Source organism: Protomyctophum bolini (genome assembly GCF_963924005.1).
Source record: "Protomyctophum bolini genome assembly, chromosome: 15".
Taxonomy (NCBI): domain Eukaryota; kingdom Metazoa; phylum Chordata; class Actinopteri; order Myctophiformes; family Myctophidae; genus Protomyctophum; species Protomyctophum bolini.
Genome location: NC_137876.1, coordinates 36,286,498 through 36,306,525, shown reverse-complemented (window position 1 = coordinate 36,306,525; position 20,028 = coordinate 36,286,498). Strand labels below are relative to the sequence as shown.

Below are 20,028 nucleotides of genomic sequence, written 5' to 3'. Positions count from 1 at the left end.
AAGTGTTACGGTGATTTATACAGTAGGCTACTTAACGAAAAATAGCAGGTCATGCTCATAATGCGTTGCAGCATGACATGTTGAATAGATACTAAATCTGTGTGTTGTGTACAAAAAGTGTGTGTTTGTGTGCGTGCGTGAGTGAGTGCGTGTGTGCGTGCGTGCGTGTGTGTGTGTGCATGCGTGCGTATCCCCCTTGCATATCTCGAGAACCATTCGCTCAATCTCTGTGTCTGTGTCCCTTTTATGCCCATATACTGTATGGAGATCCCTGATGTCACCAATATGTCATAGACCGGCCTCCAAGTAATATGAAGTACTCTGACAACAGCCTGTATAGCGGTGGGGATTCCATTCCCAAAGGGCCTCGTTTCCAAGGGCCCTGATTTCCAAGCGGTCTCATTTACAAGGGATATCAGCCCTGTGTTCTGTGTGTAATAGGTTGGATGTCATTCTCAGTTATAAATCAAAATGCTTAAATTTCCATTTCAGAATTTCAGAGGGGTGGATTATGTATTTTCACAGTTTAGGCACAGTTTAAGTAATATCAATCAGACAAAAGCTAATGCATACACTTAAATACCTGTATAAAGGGAAACACATACAAAATGATTAAATGTGGAAATTATGAGAGTCAGGTAGCCTAAGAGGCCAGGGTATTTCACAGCATAGCCATGGACCCCATTTCAAATCTGTCATATAGACATTGACATTAAAACATTATAATTTGTATGGGAGTCACAGGGCCCGGGGTCAAACTGTCTACTTTCCAATATAACATGGTAAAATATGTGACTCTACTGGCTCGCAGACTGATACTGTTGAATTGGAAACAAGCACAGGTTCCAACTCACACTTCACTGATGAAAGATGTTATGCATTACTTACAATTGGAAAAGATTAAGTTTGAATTGAGAGGGAGTGAAGATAGGTTCTACCAGACATGGCAACCCTTCATTGACTATTTTAATAGGTGCACGCTAACCCCTCCTACACAATAGCACAATAGAAAATTGGAAAGAAAGAAAAGGAACTGAAAGAAAAGGAACTGAATGTTTTTTCTTTATTTTATTTTTTATTATTTAAAAAAGAATGTCTAACTTACTTAATTCACAACATGTTGGAAGTTTGAGAGCAAGAATGTCTGTCCTGTTGTCTGTTTTGTTTGTCTGTTCACACTTGTCATTGTTTAACTGTTTTTTGTTTTTTCATGTTTATCACACTTATGTTTTTTTGTTATACTGTATGTGGAACATTTACATTGCCTGTTATTTTTTTCATTTTTATTTAACTGAATTACTTATCATTATCTAATCTGAAATTGTCGAACAAAAATGCCTAATAAAAACAGTATTAAAAAAAAAAAAAACATTATAATTTGGTTTCAATAAATGATGCGTAACCTGCAGAGTTAGTTTATGCAGACATACTCGAGGGGGTTCATGCCATAGTCAAAGGCGCATACTATACTCAAGAGTTTAACATGCTGCATTATATGTGGGTGTATAAGTGTGTGCAAGTCCCACACGTCATTCGCTGATGTGGCAGTCAGCTGACCAATTGGGTGGGCTACTTAAGCTCACCAGTCTGCATGCTCTTCCTGCCTTCCTCTGCATATATGGTTCCTGGTTGTTATGTGATGTTTGCTCCCACCACCACCCCAGCACTACCGGTGGGCTCTGTTATTTATGTTCCCCATGGGGGTTTATTGTATATCTATCTCCCTGGTCTGGAGCCGAACGCCAAGTCTAATATTGTATGCACACTTGTATTCTCATTCTATAATAAATATTGGGTAAATCTATTCGTGAGTTGTCTGACTGAAATGTTTCTAAATGTCATAATTGTACATGAACATGAATTGTACATGTTGAAGGCTCTGGGTGTTGACTTACATTTATGGTCTGTATCCATTGATCTGTTTACAATAATTATTTCTAACATTACAAATAGCATGTACTTAATTAAACACAGGGGTCCATTTGGTTACATTATTTTGAGCTGTCTCATGCCTGACCATGCCCACCTTGTGGTCACGCCCACATTAAGGAACCCCCCCATATAATTTTCCAGGCAGGCTCCACTGCATCTGGTCTACATGTGTTTTGGAGAAGGCAAATGACCGGGTCCCCCGGGAGGTTTCTATGGGAGGTGCTGCGGGAGTATGAGGTGAAGGGGACCTTGTTGAGGGCCATCCAATCTCTGTACAACCAAAGCAAGAGCTGTGTCTGCGTGCTCGGGAGTATAAGTCGGATTCGTTTCCTGTGTGTTTCCTGGTTGGCCTCCACCAGGGTCACTGTCCTGTTTGTGATTTTCATGGACAGGATCTCAAGGCGAAGTTGTGGCGGAGAGGGTATACGGCTCGGTGAGGGTTGCTTCACTGCTTTTTGCAGATGACGTGGTCCTGATGGCAACATTGGTCCAAGACCTTCAGCTCTCACTTGACCGGTTCACAGTCGAGTGTACGGCGGCCATGGGATGACGATCAGCATTTCCAAATCTGAGGCCATGGCCCCCCCACCCCCTATTTTCACGCCGTGTCAAGTACCGTGCCGAATAAAATGGCTACTACTTTGCATAACAACAGGACAGCTTTAACTTTTTATACCTGAGCGCACGTAGCCTATACGGTAAGCATGCACACTTACAGCAGTATAGCTACACACAAGAAGAATGCCTCCTCCTCCATCAAAGAACAGCTTCATTCGTCCAAAGCAAACTTTTTAGTTTCGCTAGTGTGCAGTAAAGATGTTTGTCTGACTATTTTAAGTCTACTTTTGTGTTTGTGTCTAAAACTCTCACACACTATTTAACAATAGGCTTAGGCTATGTCAGCTGTTCTGTGTGCACATGCCGCAATGCGCACATGTACGCACATGCACGTGTGTGCGTGCATGTGACGTCATTAACACGCCGTGGTACCAGTACAAAAAACACCATGACACCACTGCAGGTAGGGATGTACACTGCCATCATGAAGTTTAACCTTCCACCACCAAATGTAAACTCATCTCTCTGCTATAAGTTATGATCAATTTATAGTTGTCTATAGTATTGCACTGTACACTAGTATATGTGCACTAGATATATGTGTACTAGATATACTGTTAAAGGAAGACTTAGAAAATGATCCACTTAAATCCCATTGATCTGATGTGAGATCTACTGTTGAAAGCAATACACATGTCTTTTCTGCGTCTCTGCGATATGAGAATGTTATTGATAACGCTTGATAACGTAAAACACAATTTTTATATTGTTTTTGCTGGGATATACACAGAAAATAGGGTATTGTTTTGCAACACACTGTGATCTCATCACATCAGACCCAGACACGTCAGATTGCAACAGACTAGCATTTTTTTCCCATGCAAATTGCAAAAAACAGCCTGCAGTGCAGTTTGCAGTGTTGCCAGTTCTGCATATTATAAGCGACTTTGACCCCCACCTCCATGTGGAGTTAATTGGCTTTAGTTTGAAGATTTGCAATGTTTTCCTATCAGCCTTTTTTCCACCACACATGACTATAGATAGTGCACCCAAGTAAGCCATAAATGGCCTAATAGTGCGCAAGCAGAGCGTGCAAGTACTGGTATAACTGGCTCTCAATGGTGACGTACACACAAACACACACACACACACACACACACACACACACACACACACACACACACACACACGCACACACACACACACACACACACACACACACACACAGTGTCACACACTGTGATTTATGCTCGAGGCTTTTCACTACACTTTTAAGCCCATATATGGGAATGTCCCCCATATATCATGTCTAGTCACGTCTCCAAGACACGCTATATATGGCCATGAACCCTGGCCATGGCTATAAACCCTGTTCTACCTGTTCTTCATTGTGCATTTCCTGGTCAAAGTTGATCCCATGCCAAAGTGACAGCACTCGCCCAGCAGTCTGCCGTCACATCTCACGGAGGAGACTGCTGACGAGCGGCGCTGTCGTTTGGCCAGGGAGCGCCAGTGGTGCCGCCGTCAGAGACTCACGCACCAGCCACCTTTTGCCACAACTCACACCTTTTGACTGATGCCTGTCCATTTAAACTCTAGACGGGCCTGCCCCAAAGTTAGTTGGGCAGCCACGCCTGGCAGCCACGCCTGGCAGCCGGCGAAGATTAGAGTTCTCAACAGGCCCAAGAACTAAGGCCCGGCCCTACCTGGGCCCTCATCAAACCCTGTATACACTCAAGACACTGCCCTTGCTGCCACCCTTAGATCTCCATATATTGAGCTGACCTGTTCTGACATTCCATATGTTGATCTGACCTCATCACACCCTGTACACTCAAGACACGCTCCATGCAGTATATGGCCAGTGCACGCGCTTCTCGCCCCATGCAGTCAGTGACGTATACTGTGTAGGGTTTGATTAAATGGACAACACAAGAGACAGAGGGCTGTATTTTGTTCGTCTTAAGTACCAGGTCTTATTACTTAACTTAAGACTGGAGGCGTGGTCAATGGTCTTTGGCCACTCAGAATAGCCAAATGGCATTGATCACGCCTCCAGGTCTTAAGTTAAGTAATAAGATCTGGTACTTAAGACACGCAAAATACAGCCCATAGTGTCATTGCTGAATCATGGCACAATTAAACTAATAGGCTAAATATTTGCTATAACTTAAAAGTCCAATCCAGTATCAGCAAATACATTCAATACATACATCAATTCATATCATCCATGTAAAATGCGTCTGTCAGAAGGTGAAGTATAGGCTATTAGCCCCCATGAGTCACAAACCATTCCCACCAACACACACACACACACACACACACACACACACACACACACACACAGCAGTGTATCTATTATCTGCAGCTTTTGCATAACTGTTTTGCATGGAGATTTATGCTCGAGGCAAGGCAATCATGAGCTCACTAGAGCAATAAGCTTCCCCAACCAAAGCCTAAACACATTCTAGTCTGTCAGGGTGACGGACAGGTTAAGTAATGGGCAACAAACGATAGTTCTGTATAACTCAAACAGGCAGCAGAGTACATATCGTCACTGTCGCGCAAAATCCTTGAATGTACGAAACTGTTACTTTTCAGAAAATGGGGGAAAATAGCCTGTATTCCAATGGATCTAATGTAGTTATTATATAGTCACAAAACGTTTAGTTAGCTTGCACAAAATAAATTCACCCATTCATGCTTTGTATAAACATGTGATTTAATACATTTAATTTAATTTAATAATCAGAGAAAGGAAAAGGTATAAACTATAAAGAAATTCATAAAAAAAAGATTATGTCACATGCAGTGACATAATCTTCATTTAACTAGTTGTCCATTTGAGACAATGAACTATTACACTGAGAATTGATTGATTGATTGATTGATTGATTGATTGTTATTTCACAGTATGTAGAATGGGTGCATTTCAAACTAAAGTCAATATACAAAAACTGTTACTTTGTGCATGACACCATGAAAAGCTGAAAGCACACGACTTGTGTACATGGTAACAGGACAACAATTTATGAAAAGGCTACTACTACTTCACGGAAGTTGTTGTATAGGCTATGTGGGGATTATCTGACGAGGTACCATTTGAGTGGGCAAAACCTTACATATATACTAAATTATACAATTTTTTATAGGGTTAATATAAGTAAAATAATATAGCCTTTCCACAGGAGTATCTTTTTATATTTTCCCCCAAAGAATACAAACAGCCAATAGCATATTACAAGTTATCCCCCTCACTGGGGCAAATTCCAGGAGGAAACACGGGCAAGCACTGGGGTGAGTTGTCCAGTATACATTTCAGGGTCCACCATTTTCAATGTAATTAATAATTATTGGTGGCTTAAGTTGTGCCGTTTTGTCACACCGTTTTCCTATAGATTCAAAAGATCTTCTCACAAAACAAAACTCAATAGCTGCCATTAGCTGGTCAATCCCAGATGACTGTATCCATAGGAACACAATAAACAGAGAAGCTGTTGAGGAGTGGGGGGGACAGGGAAGAGGGAACACTTGAGTTTCTCAGCTTTTTCGCACATTATATGTGATAGATGATATCCTATAAGGCCTAAAGGACATCATTTGTCAATATTTTGCTGTATAGTTGCACATTGCAGTCTAAATATGCACAGATCATCACAAACACTCGCGCGCGCGTGCGCATACACACACACACACACACACACACACACACACACACACAAGGAAACCTGATTCCCCGCGTTTACGTGACCTTGCAAAAAGAGCGCAAGGCGCGCTATCCAATGTTGTCCTACTTTAGCTTGCCAGGTGTATTTAATAGTGGGAGCACAATTTATTTATAGACAGAATTAACAAAGGGAACAGCGACATTATATTATACACCACTCAAAACTCGTTTACACTGAATTGCAACGATATGAGTGCAAATACGGTGAACATTGCATTGCAAAGCAATATGTTTTATTTTCCAAACTCATAGCTATAGGGCTACAAGTAGCCAGCCTGGCGCGCGCAACGCGCTTCTTTCGTTTAAAGAGGAGAGCGAGGGAAGGAGGGGGGGGTTATCCAAGGTGTTTGAGACAGTTGAGTGAGGTGGGGGTAGGGGAGGAGGCAGAGAGGGTAAATTGGGCGGACACATAAAAACTGCAAGGGACTATAGATGCTTGATCAGTTGGAGAGTCTGCTTGCCTGAGCGCTGTTCCGCCCCGGTGAACTTCTGGAGATATCAGCCCCGCAGCAGACCTGAAGCGCCTTCAGTTCACACCGCCCTGTCTCCAGACACCGTCTCGTCCTCTTATTTTTTTTAGATGGGTCGATAAGGAATTAATGAGGCAAAGTCACAGAGCTCTTCCGTAGGCAGAGCTCATTCGGCGTTTTCGGTACGTGCTTTTACACCTACCTGGACTGCAATTGCGTGGAGACATCGCACCTTCCTTTTGTCAAATTCATTTGATTCGAGGATACCTGTACCCATACTGATGGTAAGCACCGCTTCATTCTTCAGCGTGGTTTTGAAGGGGCTTCGACAGATCGACTTTAATAAGTCGAACCTGTTGAATCAGTCTGTCATTTCGTTGATAATATGAGCCTGCACGTGAGACGCTATCCGCTCATATCGATTCGGGTTTTCAGGGCAAAGCATTATTTGTCAGAAATGGACCAGTAGCCTAGGTACAATACTGTGTCATGTGATACAAATATCCAATTGCACAGCCTAAGAAACAGCTGAAGCATGAAAATGTATTTTTGATGGTGAATTGGGTCGTGATCTTCGAGGAGCCTACAGCATAACTAAACAGCAGCAGGTTACACGTATTTTTGCCGGACAGCCTGTGAGAAACCAATCTAACGAGAACATGTTCAAAGGGGAAGAAAATGTAGGCTATTCTATTCAACAACCCATCCGCCAGGCCATTCTTTCCTGCTGCTCTCGCTTCAGCAGCACAATCAAAAGTGTGCGCATTCGTTTTGGCACGAGTTTTAACTTTCCCGAAGTTAAGCAACATTTGGCAATTTGGACACCTGCATCTGCTTAATGTCTTGCCCCGCTGTGTAGGCTACATGGGTCTGTAGCCTATATTGTGAAAGATGGAGTGACCGTCTCAAAATCTGGCGTTTAGGCCTACTTTATAATATCAATCACACGTTTGTCTTATTATTTTGACACCGCCTACTAAATCAATATGCGTAATATGCGATATTCACTCGGCCTTCAAAAATCACTCGTGCGTAAATATGAGGACTTTCTTCTTTACTCGGGCGAGTTTAGCATACTTTGAAATGACACATGCTAACCAGCAATGTTTAACAAAGTGTAAATGTTATCATTATTGTAAAAAGGAATGTCAAACCACTGAAACTCTGTAGTCTAAATTCGCTGCGGATAGGCCTAATCTTTTTTTAATATAACATCAATAACATTAGTGTCATGTCTGTCTAGCATAGCTATCAAAAGTCACATTTAAGATGACAGTAATAAATTATCACATTTTGTCATTTCACTAGACATTTACAGGCCGGCGTGCGCGTGGCGTCCTTCATGGCACAGTTTGTTTCCACATGAAATCATGCAAGGATTGCAATTTGACTGCATTTGTTTTGATGAAAAACTCGTTATTTCTTAATCCATGTGACTGATGATGATGATCATTAGTATTATTGTTATTAATAATTACTTTGTAGCCTATTATTATATTACTATACTAGCGTACTACTATAATACTACTATTTACTATAGTAAACCTCTCCATTCATTTGAAGCCATAGTTGGCCAAGGGCCTATATGCTTTGTAGGTTTTCAAAAAGAAACAACAGCTTTAAGTTTTGAAATCATACTAAGTGGTTAAATTTAGTAGTGAAATACCAGCTGCAGGAGATTGTGTTGTGTAATTTAACTGGAGGCCAATTGACATTGCCAAACCTAATTGTGTTTAATTTATGTTCCTTCCTGTTAAATGAACATAGAGTATTCATCTTTGGGAATACACATCAGAGTGAAGATAACTGCCTTTCAAAACATATAGCCTAACAAAACGATTAACCTGGTTTCAATGATCTCACTGACTGTGAATGTTCTTGCTGTCGATTTGCTCATGGGAGCATATAAAACCCCTAAACCTAAACCCTTCAACAACAGGAGACATCGCATGATTCTTTTCGTTCAAAAATGAATTTGCATTTCCAAGTTCAGTTAAACACCTCTGACCTCACAGATATGTTCAATCCAGTTATCACAAAGTTAGACAAATGTTATTTAGTGTTAAGCTCCCCCCGCCTCCTCCTAACAGGCTATATAGGCCTGTTATGCTTGTGGTCCCTTGGTTTTAGGTCAGCTTGTGTGCTAGATGGCTAGGCCTAATCTAACCTGTATCATTTAAATTAGTTATTAAGGGATTTAATAACATTTAAACTGAACAATGGGGCATGAAATAGAGAAACAGACTAAAACAACGGATTACGCAGGGCTATACGACGTTCAGCAACATGTTGGTAAATTATGCATTGTAACATTAAATGGTAAAATCAGGCCAGGGATCTGTTCCCGTGGTAACCTGCTGCCCTCCTCCCCCCTTCCTCCTTCCCCCCCACCATCCCTGTCAAATTCCTCAGGAAACACATCTAAAGGGCCATGTGCATAGTCTGATCACATTATCTCTGGTCAGAGAGAGAGAGGCCAAGGGGGATCTAACCAAGCCAAGGGCAGTTGACTGCCTGGGCCTAATTGCAGCCTGGACTGCATTTGTTGCAAAATATGGTTCTGCCTCTAATCCAGTTCAAAAGTCTGCAAGTGTGAAGTTGCCTATAAAAGCAGTCTATTATCTGGGAATTATCCTTTGCTTTGATAGTGTTGTATAACCAACAATGCACCCATAGATTTATGTTAATAATCTCAATAAAACCCATAGTAAATCATCAGTATTGTTACAGCCACTGGTGTAAACGGACGAGCCAGTTTTGTTTTCAGCTGCTAATGTTTATAGCATTTATTAAACTCATTGGTGGCAAGAATAGACACACTAGTAGGAATCCCCTGGCCTTTTTTTTTCTTCCACAGCTGAAAGTTACTCCCTATCTATCTGTCTTGCATCTTCTTTCATCATCATCATTGCAGCACTTTGAGAGTCTGTCTTTTCTAGCCTGCAGCTTTGTCAGTGGCTGGTTACAGTTACAAGATGTTCTGTATGGTCAGTGCTATGAGTCCCTGTCAGTGGCTGGTTACAGTTACAAGATGTTCTGTATGGTCAGTGCTATGAGTCCCTGTAACCAGTGGCTGGTTACAGTTACAAGATGTTCTGTATGGTCAGTGCTATGAGTCTGGTTACAGTTACAATATGTTCTGTATGGTCAGTGCTATGAGTCCCTGTAATCATGGGAGAGGCCCTCTCCCTGTACAATGAGCGTTTGTTGTCAGAGATGCGCACACTTACGCACACGCGTGCAAGCACACACACACACACACACACAGACACACGGTCTCTCACATCCACATTACACACACACACACACACACACACACACACACACACACACACACACACACACACACACACACACACACACACACACACACACACACACACACACACACACACACACACACACACACACACACGTTATCCCCCCACCCCATGGGTAATAGAGCTGATCATGTTCTGAGCCCTCCTCTCTCTGCCACAGTTCTCACGGACATGCAAGCATTGGCACACACACATACACGCACACACACATACATACACACACACACACACACACACACACACACTCCTCTCATTCACTTACGCTCTTACACCACACTGATCCACGCTCACAAACACAGACATACACATGCACGCACATACACTTGGCACTCACTCTCTCTCATATACACACACACACACACGTCTCTCACACACACACACACACACACACACACACACAATATCCAGTGTCATGACCGAGAACGAGGGGTCACCAGCAGGTCAAAGTCTAATGCTGTTAGGAAAAAGATCCTTGATTGAGTGTACAGTGAGCCGTGCTGGGACCAAGATAATCACAAGACAAGCACATCACACACACGCGCAGACACAATCACACTCAAAACTGTATATTACACATATAACATGTTCCTGTTAATGTGCATCCTAGCTGTTGTAATGCTTGGTTTCGTTCCAGTGGAACCGGCTCCAAATGATGACCAAATGATGCGTTAATCTGTAGTGCTGAGCTTTGTGCTGCTGGAGTTTGCCCTGGGCCTGTGCTCTCTAAAACCTTTACTTTTTATTAGTGTGATTCAGTAACGTTCTGGAGTTTACCCTGGGCCTGTGCTCTCTAAAACCTTTACTTTTTATTAGTGTGATTCAGTAACGTTCTTTTGAGCAACAGAGCTGTGAAAGCCAAGTTGTTGTGATACATACCATGGGCGTCTCAACCATCCCAGTAGAGGAAAAGAAACAGACAGTGTTTGTAAATAATCCTAATTGATTTAATGATTATACTTGTGCTATTATACTAAAAGCACATTGAAGCCATTGATATGATATATACTGTGTGTGTGTGTGTGTGTGTGTGTGTGTGTGTGTGTGTGTGTGTGTGTGTGTGTGTGTGTGTGTGTGTGTGTGTGCTTATATATATGTTGTATGAGGTTTTTTAATCTCTGGGACCCCAATCTAACTCAGTGTACAATTGGAACCAAATGGACCCACATGGGCCCTAACTATGACTCGTTTAGCCGGGGACCCCCTGGACCCCTCATTGAAAATCAGTACTATTTAATAATATACACTATATAATGTATATAGAACAGTTAAGCGTATTGCATGTTACAAGCATGCCCTGCTTGAAACGTACTAACAGGAATGTGTGCGTGATTCTACGTAGGAATGTAGATTAATTTGTTGATGACAGAGGTCAAAGGGCAGAAGGCCTGTCATCAACATTACAATAACCTGTGAGATCTTTGGAGTGTTAGAGTTGAAGTTCTTTGCTGGAAATCAGTGATCTTGCATCGGTTATTTGGAGGGATTATTATGCTAAAGGGTGAGTGAGTTCATCTGGAGATGATAATATTGTCCTGTAAGGAATAATATTCTGTAAGAAATTATAATTGCAAATGCAACATAGATTCTCAGAGCTGTTTTCTATTTAAGTGGTTTGTTGTTTGACCATGGCCCTGACGTCATTGTACAGTAGATTCTAAGAACTGTTTTCTATTTAAGTGTTTTTCCTTGTTTGACCATGGCCCTGACACCATTGTGCATTAGAAGCAGGCCTTTATCAGCCATTGTCTGAAGCGGTTCTCGATTAAAAAAGATGGTCAAAGGTTTCCTATTTGCACTGTTGCTAGTCGAGTGTCAGGCAGAGGGGAGCTGCTCTCTGCGTTGTGGCTGTCGCCTCCTGACATTCCAGTCACAGTAAATAGAGTGATAGTGTAACCTTTTAGACCATGTACCAAAGTGATAAGCCTTAAAGAAACATTTGGAGGTATGAAAACATGCACCATGTGCATATAAACATGGATCTGCCCACAAACACGTACACATAATACACACACACACACACACACACACACACACACGCGCGCGAGCGCGCGCATGCGTGCATGCACAAACACAAACAGACATGCACAGAAACAGAAACAGACATGCACACACATTCCCTCTCCCCTTGTTTCAAGTAAATACCATGTAAGTGTTTCAAATGTTTACTTCTGTGTTAAGTTTATAACATCTCTTTTTCTGTATATTTTTCAGGAACAGGGTCATTCCAACGTTCTCCTGCAGCCACCCAGTGCCACCTAACATTTCCTTGAGGAACACGTCCATTGCCTGCTCCCAACAAACATGGACTGTTTTCCCATGCTTTATTTTCTGTCGGTAAGTAGGTGGACCACGCCAATTTAATTTGTGCCATGTGATACATTTTCTCTCTGTTCCTCTGATTCCTCTGATTTATGTGGCATTCATCGTACCCTTAACTAAAAAAGCCCCTGTGGTGTGTTGAATAAGGAAATTGTACAAGGAAGACCTTCTTCTGTCTGGAGAAAAAAGCCTGGTGAAATGTGTGGCACATGGTTCTTTGTTTGCCTCATGGCTGGTTGGATCAGACTGTGAGAGGGACTCTGGCTCCTTATCGAGTTAAGAATTTGCTCTGACCCCTCTCTTATTTGTCTAATCATAGTGGCGGAGGGGAGGAGACAGTGGGGGAGAGTAAAGAGGAATGACCCTCAGATTCCATTCAAAAAGCTGAGTTCTAAAACCAGATGTTTACCTTCGGAGGATGTTGCCAGAGATAAACTGCAAGAGAACTATCTGATCTGGGGGCTGCTTTACTGTAAACAAGGCAGCCTGGACTATTATAACCAATTAGAGCACACCCTCTCAGTGGGAACATTTAGGGAAGATCTGGAGGTTTTCGTCAGAGACCGAAGGAGAGTTGTAGAGAATGAGAAGACAAAATGTATAATGTCACTTAAAACAGAGCTCAGTCCTGTTCATCAGCTCCTGTTCCTTCCTCCCTCCCTCCCTCTACTTTTTTCTTGTTTCCCATTTCTGCCTCTCTCTGTGTCTCTCTCACCCTCTTGTGGCATGTTCAGTCCTGTCTAAATCCCTTATCTCCCTGTGCCATCTGCCCCTGTCCCTCAGAGACATCATGATTCCTGGTAATCGAATGCTGATGGTCATTTTAATATGCCAAGTCCTGCTGGGAGAGAGCAACCATGCTAGTCTGATACCTGAAGAAGGGAAGAAGAAAGTGCCGGGCCTGCAGGGTCGTTCGGCCGCTCAGAGCCATGAACTGCTGCGGGACTTCGAGGCTACACTGCTGCACATGTTCGGCCTGCAGAGGCGGCCGCGGCCCAGCCGCTCTGCCACCGTGCCCCGCTACTTGCTGGACCTCTACCGGCTGCAGTCGGGCGAGGCCGAGGAGGCCGGAGCACACGACATAGCCTTCGAGTACCCCGAGAGGTCGGCCAGCCGGGCCAACACTGTCAGGGGCTTCCACCATGAAGGTAAGGACGGATGGAGGAAGGGAAGGTAGACAAGGAGATGAAGAAGAATCTTTTTTCTGCAGCCGAAAGAGTCATGATTAGATACAGTAGGTCTGCACAGCAACACTAAACCACAATGGAGGTCATTGTCTCTTGGCATTCCACTGATTCTAGTGGTAGCACATTTTATTAGTGTGGGTGTGGACCCTTAACCACATGAACCATAGCGTTCCTATTCTGGGCATAATAGGTGAATATTCGGCAATAACAGGCAGAGTCTCAATGCATCGCAACGCAATGCTATGTGAGCTTGTAGATCACCTGTTTTCAGCAAAGAGATTTGGTTTACAGGTATAAAAAAATAAGAGGTTCAAGTACAGACCCTTGGGGAATTGTGGTCAACACAGTACATAAAGTATAAGCAGTTTTACGGGAGAGTAAAAAAGAAAGAAAGAAGAAAAAGAAGCAACTCTTCCTACATCTCATTGAACCTGATGGTATGACATTCTCCACCCAGCTCAACATAAACTATAGAATCTAAGGATGTGGTCACAAAATGCTGTCTAAAGAGGGTTGAAGAAATTGTGCTAGACAAGCTACTCCTCTCTCCCAAGAGCCTCATTTGACAAAACTCTCTGCATGTTTGGTTAGCAGCTCAAGGAAAAGCATACCTTCATATTACTGAGTTACACTGCTCACCCCACCCAGCAGCACTGCATGGCCCGGAGCTGCTGGAGTGTGCTCCCTCTCTCATGTCTCCAGTTTATATGGAGGGCCCTTTTAGAGGGACCTTCCTCAACGTGCAATTATCTTTAATGCTACTCTGCAGCCTTCTAAATAAAGCCCCTGTTGCCAGCAATGTGGGCGCTGAGAGGAGACTGCTGCAGCTCCCTGGAGAGATGGAAAAACAGTCTCGCTTAAAGCTAAGGGTGATAGAGGGACAAGAACATCGAGAGGCAGGGGAGTGTGTGTGTGTGTGTGTGTGTGTGTGTGTGTGTGTGTGTGTGTGTGTGTGCGTGTGCGTGCGTGCGTGCGTGCGGGGGGGACGGGACGGGACTAGAAGGGTTTCTGTTTATTGTGGCTTGGATTTGCTTAGTTTGCTCCAGAAAGACAGAGGTTTCGATTTGGCCCTGGGTTTTCTCCCGGCTGACTAACGTGCTCACATGAGAACAGTGTGTGGGTTGATAAGCAAGACAAACAGCCCACAAGCAACCATTGCAAAGGAGACCAAAAACATTATGTATATAGAGGGGATTTTTTGGGGGGGCTCGTTTACCAGAGCAAGAAGAAACTGAGAAAGCAATCAGCGTAGTAGAGTAAAGTTGTGGCGACTGTGGAGATGGCTGGAGGAGAACATGTCTGCCCTTGGGGGGAGGGGGGTGTAGGAGGGATGAGTCAGCCTTAATGGGGCTTATCTAACACACTACCAGTGCTAACAAACACACACACACACACACACACACACACACACACACACACACACACACACACACACACACACCAAAGCCACTCTGGAAGAAACGACCAACATAGTAAAATCCTCAGTTTTAATGTATTTGTACAAATGACCAGAGTTAAATTAACTGGATTTGACTGTGTGTGTGTGTGTGTGTGTGTGTGTGTGTGCGTGTGTGCGTGTGTGCGCAAGCATGCATGTTTCTACTGCTCTCTGCAGGCATTTTCCCTCCTTTTTTCTTTTGCTAAACTATGTTAATAACACGCTTTGAGCTCTTTTTGAGTGGGAGTGTGAACTTGTTTCTCGCTTTCATGTAAGCACTATTGTATGATAGCTTACTTCAGTTGAGCACAGGTCTCCTCCACAAAGAGTGGTTTGGACAGAAGGCTGTTGCAAATACAGCTATATGGGTAATTAGGTGAAGAGGAGAAAGGCAGAATGGAACTTTACTAAAATCTAAGATGAAGACAGAATTAAATATATGAAATTCTCCACGAAAAATAAATGCTTTCCTAACCTTCCACTGACCAACAGGACAGTAAACCTTGTTTGTCCAAGCCTACTTACACACGTATGATTGGTAAAGGTTTTATGCTAATGTGTAGAACTGTAGATAGTATAGAATTCTAAATATGAATTTAGCCATTTCCTTTATATTATGTTGAGTATGAATTTCACCATCTCGTTTGTGCTTCATTTAAAGTAAAGCATTTAAACTACAATTAGCAACTGCAACTACAGTACAGTTGGGTTCACTTCACACATCATACATAACTGGTTCTCAGCGTGGGGTCCAGGTAACCCCAGTGATCCTTGAGGGGGTTCCATTAGGTCCCCACTAGCTAATTGATTGATATACACCAGCTTGTAACTCAGAGAGTGTACAAATGGAACCAAATGTTGGTTCCATTTGTACATTCTTGTTGGAGTTAAATTAACACTGAGGATGCATAGATTGGGGTCCCAGAGAAGAACAAATAAAATCATATCAAATGAGTGCTTGAGAATCTCTGTGCGTGGCTGCAGATTTCATATTTCGAGACTTTGACTTCAAGTCTTGATTGATATCCATTGCAGGGGGTTGTGATAGATGAGGGGTCTTCTACCTTGTCGTCTGAATCCGTAACGATTATTCATGATGAAAATGATAAATGTCTTAAGCGAACAAACTGCAGAGCCAATCAAAAACACAGCAGGTTTTAATAATGAGAACCACCTGGGTAAGATTAAGGCTTGGGTGTGAAATAACAGGGGTGGCTTGAGCAGGAAAATAGTAGACACAACATTCCTTTCCCCAACAATGGTGATCTTGCCAGAAATCTGCAGACTGAGCGTGGAACAGGGAGCCTCCACTATGTTTATACTGTAGCTGTGGTACGTTAATCACCACCCTCCCGTAATGCAGTGTTGCCCAAACATTGGGCCGGGACCCATTTTTTGGGTTACAAATATCCTTTGTTTTCCACATAATATATATATATAGAAAAACTACAAACAAGAAAGTTATATTTTTCAAATAATTTCAGAAAAATTAAGGCACAGATGGAAGTGTTGGATGATCCTAATTAGACCAATGCTCCTCAACCTTTGTTATTTCAAGAAACCGTAGTTTTATATGCATATTAGGCCACATAACGATATTTCATCTAAATAAAAAAGGAAACATCTCTGGGCTCCCCAGGGTTATTTTAAATTTGAGTGTACACATCATTTGTACACTTCCAGAGTAACAGACTCATAAGGGTCCATTTGATTCCTAACCATCAGTCAAGGACTCCTGGGGGTCCCTGGACCCAACATTCAGAACCAGTGTTATAGATAGATAAGGAAATCGTGCTGCATGTATATTTGTGCCCTCAAGCACCCCGGAGGCCTTGAAAAGCAAGCATGTACATTCTTTAGTGTCAATTAAGGCATGTTAGAGTGCAGTGGTATGCGTTTAGCACAGCTGAAAGTACTCCTGCAGGCGATGTCAGACGATGTGGTTGGAAATGTCAAGAATGACAGATGGGAAACTGGTACCAACATAAAGCAGTTTGTGATCATTTTAGAGGGAAACAAGTATACAAAAGGAGGAAGCATTTGAGGATGAGATGTAATAATTTCACAGTAACAGGATGTCCCTCATAAATATAAATTGCACAAAACATGGTACTTTGCAATGTTGTCTTTAAATGTATCAACCATCTTTGTTTCTTCTTGTCTGTCTTCAGAACACATGGAGAGGGTGCACGAGGGCGAGCTGAGGGATGGAGAGACCAAACCTCTTCGCTTCATGTTCAACCTTAGCAGCATCCCAGAGGACGAGCTGCTCTCCTCAGCTGAGTTGCGACTCTACCGTCATCAAATTGATGATGCCATTAATGGCGCCATTTCAGACGACCATGGGCTTCTTCATCGGATAAATGTGTACGAGGTGTTGAAGGCCCCACGAGCTGGCCACCTGATTACGCGGCTCCTGGACACCCGGCTCGTGCGCCACAACACCTCGCGCTGGGAGAGCTTTGACGTCAGTCCGGCCGTGCTCCGCTGGACGCGTGAGCGCTTGCCCAATCACGGGTTGGCCATTGAGGTGCTGCACCTCAACCAGACTCCACGCCACCAAGGCCAACATGTGCGCATTAGCCGCTCACTACATCAAGAGCCTGGTGAGGATTGGGAGCAGCTACGCCCCCTCCTGGTCACCTTCGGCCATGACGGTAAAGGTCATCCACTGACCCGCCGGGCCAAGCGCAGCCCTAAGCAAAAAGGTCGAAAGCGCAACCGCAACTGCAGACGCCACGCGCTATATGTGGACTTCAGCGACGTAGGGTGGAATGACTGGATAGTGGCACCCCCTGGATACCAGGCATATTACTGCCATGGGGAGTGCCCTTTCCCCCTGGCAGACCACCTGAACTCAACCAATCATGCCATTGTTCAGACACTGGTGAACTCTGTAAACACCAACATCCCCAAGGCCTGCTGCGTGCCCACAGAGCTCAGTGCCATCAGCATGCTCTACCTAGATGAACACGACAAGGTGGTCCTAAAAAACTACCAGGAAATGGTGGTGGAGGGCTGTGGCTGCCGCTAACCAGCAGAGTAACTAGGACTTGAACTGGGCGAGTCGAAACAAGCAATATGGACGCTTAAATAATTGATGTCTGCCCGCCTTACTCCCAAAAATGTTCACTTGGACTCTTATTTATAACTATTATGTGGAGATGTATGTTTGTCTAATTCTTTTTTTGTTTCCTTGACAATATGATCATATATTTTGACAAAATATATATATATTTATATCTACATATTAAAAATAAAAGTGAGTCCTTATTTTAAAACATAAATAAAACGCTGTACAACTTTTCATAATGTATATTAGATTGTATACGTTTTTTAATGAGAAAATAGTAAAAAAAATCTAAAAAGTAAAGTTTATTTACTGTTAATATTTATTGCTTTCATATTATATACATTTTCAAGAAAAATAAAAAACATGAATTGCCTTCCAATAATACGTTTGAGCAGATCACAAGATGCACCATTTGTGTACTTGTGTAAATTAGAGCTGTGTGAAATTGTCACAATACTGATTGTTTTGGATGAATCATTTGAAATAATCAGAAATGTACAATGACTTTAATTAACCTCTTACATTGATCTTAAAGCCTATTACTTTATTAGGTAGGTCCCTTGAAACAAAATATATTTTACTTGGTAGGTAATTGTAAAAACAATCAAGTAAACGGGCTGTACAAAAGGAAATGCCCTGCTGGACATGAATTTGGATTTAAACTCAAATCTGAAACTTTGCCTGATGGCTATTGTTCAATTATTTTAAATTTTGCTCAAAGGAAAAACAACAGAGACATCTTTCTGATGCTCTGTCTTTCCCAAATAAAATAATGTTTGGTTTATTATGTGGCATCTCATCAGCTTTGAGTGATTCAAATTTAAGAAAAGGTCAAGCAAAGACGGGAAATAGTAATTATCCCAGAGTTTTTCATTGTTTCATACATCTATGTTCCCCACCTATTTTGAACAGCATTCTATTGCAAGTGCTGGAAAAGGGTAAAAAGAAAGCTATTGTCAATGTCTGGGGTATGCCCATAGGCTGGCCGTCATTGTTCTCAAATTTCATTTTTATGTCAATTAGGCTAACATGTGGTGGTTGGACACTTGCTAATCCAATTGCAGCCTAGGCGGGTTGAGGGGGCTGATTGTGGGAGACACTGTGGGAGTGATCCTATTGTTCTTGACGTCCCCACGTTGGGGGCATGATTGTGGCCGATGTGTCCTGCGCTGACACAAGGCGACTGGGTCCTCAGAAGAATCAAAGGTTAGACGCTCTGTCTCTTGCCTTTGTCTTGGTCGGCTCATGCCGGGTAGGAGTAAAGACGCCTGTCTCCAACCTGTGCCCCCATCACACAATAGGCTTCTACATCACTTATTTACAAGGCGACGGCTGGCCCAAATTATATGATAACGTTTAAAAGAGGGCGACTCCTTTGAACTGTCAGGAGGACGTTGGCTTTGTATTGTTTCACAGCAAGCACCCAGGCACACTAGTGTGGGTGGCTGGTATAGTAATAGACTGCTTAGCGACTGATGGCATATCACTTCCGAAGTGACTTGTTTAGTTAATTGTCTACAATACTGAGCAAAATGTACTCATACCCTCTCTACTGTACTTGTAACTGAAAATCAGACGCTTAATCTAGGCTCTCACTTAGTTTTCATATTACAGTTGGCCAATCAGATTGCTTAAATGTGTTTTCCTGTCACAGGCTTGCAGTTCATAGAAAGAGCGAGGTGTTGTTGAATGTATGAATGTTTACGCAGATTCAAAACTATCAATGGCGGTCTGTTTTCAATGCCATGCAAGGGTTATTAGGCTGTTCTAGAGCAGGCTCACCTCGCGCAGCGAGCAACGCCTCAGGCCCTCTGTCGGCCGTTGGGTTTCTCTTTGATGCCTGCATATCAGGCGTAGCCTCGTCAAAAAAAGAGAGGGAGACTACAAGGGTAGGAAAAGAAAAGAATTTCATTTTGAAGTGGCTGAAGGCAGAGGAGAAGGGGCTGACGGTGGGAGGTGTGTGTGTATGTGTGTGAAGGGGAGGGGGTGTTCTTTTCAGCAGCT

At 42.9% G+C, this 20,028-nt stretch overlaps 1 protein-coding gene across 1 annotated transcript; it reads left to right on the top strand.

Annotated features, from left to right (window-relative positions):
• Positions 1-6,646: 6,646 nt before the first annotated feature.
• Positions 6,647-18,397, top strand: bmp4 (bone morphogenetic protein 4). Its single transcript, XM_080783757.1, has 4 exons — positions 6,647-6,971; positions 12,219-12,341; positions 13,110-13,474; positions 17,123-18,397. The coding sequence occupies exons 3-4, from the start codon at positions 13,117-13,119 to the stop codon at positions 17,983-17,985; spliced, it is 1,221 nt and encodes a 406-aa protein (XP_080639883.1). The 5' UTR covers positions 6,647-6,971; positions 12,219-12,341; positions 13,110-13,116; the 3' UTR covers positions 17,986-18,397.
• Positions 18,398-20,028: the final 1,631 nt, after the last annotated feature.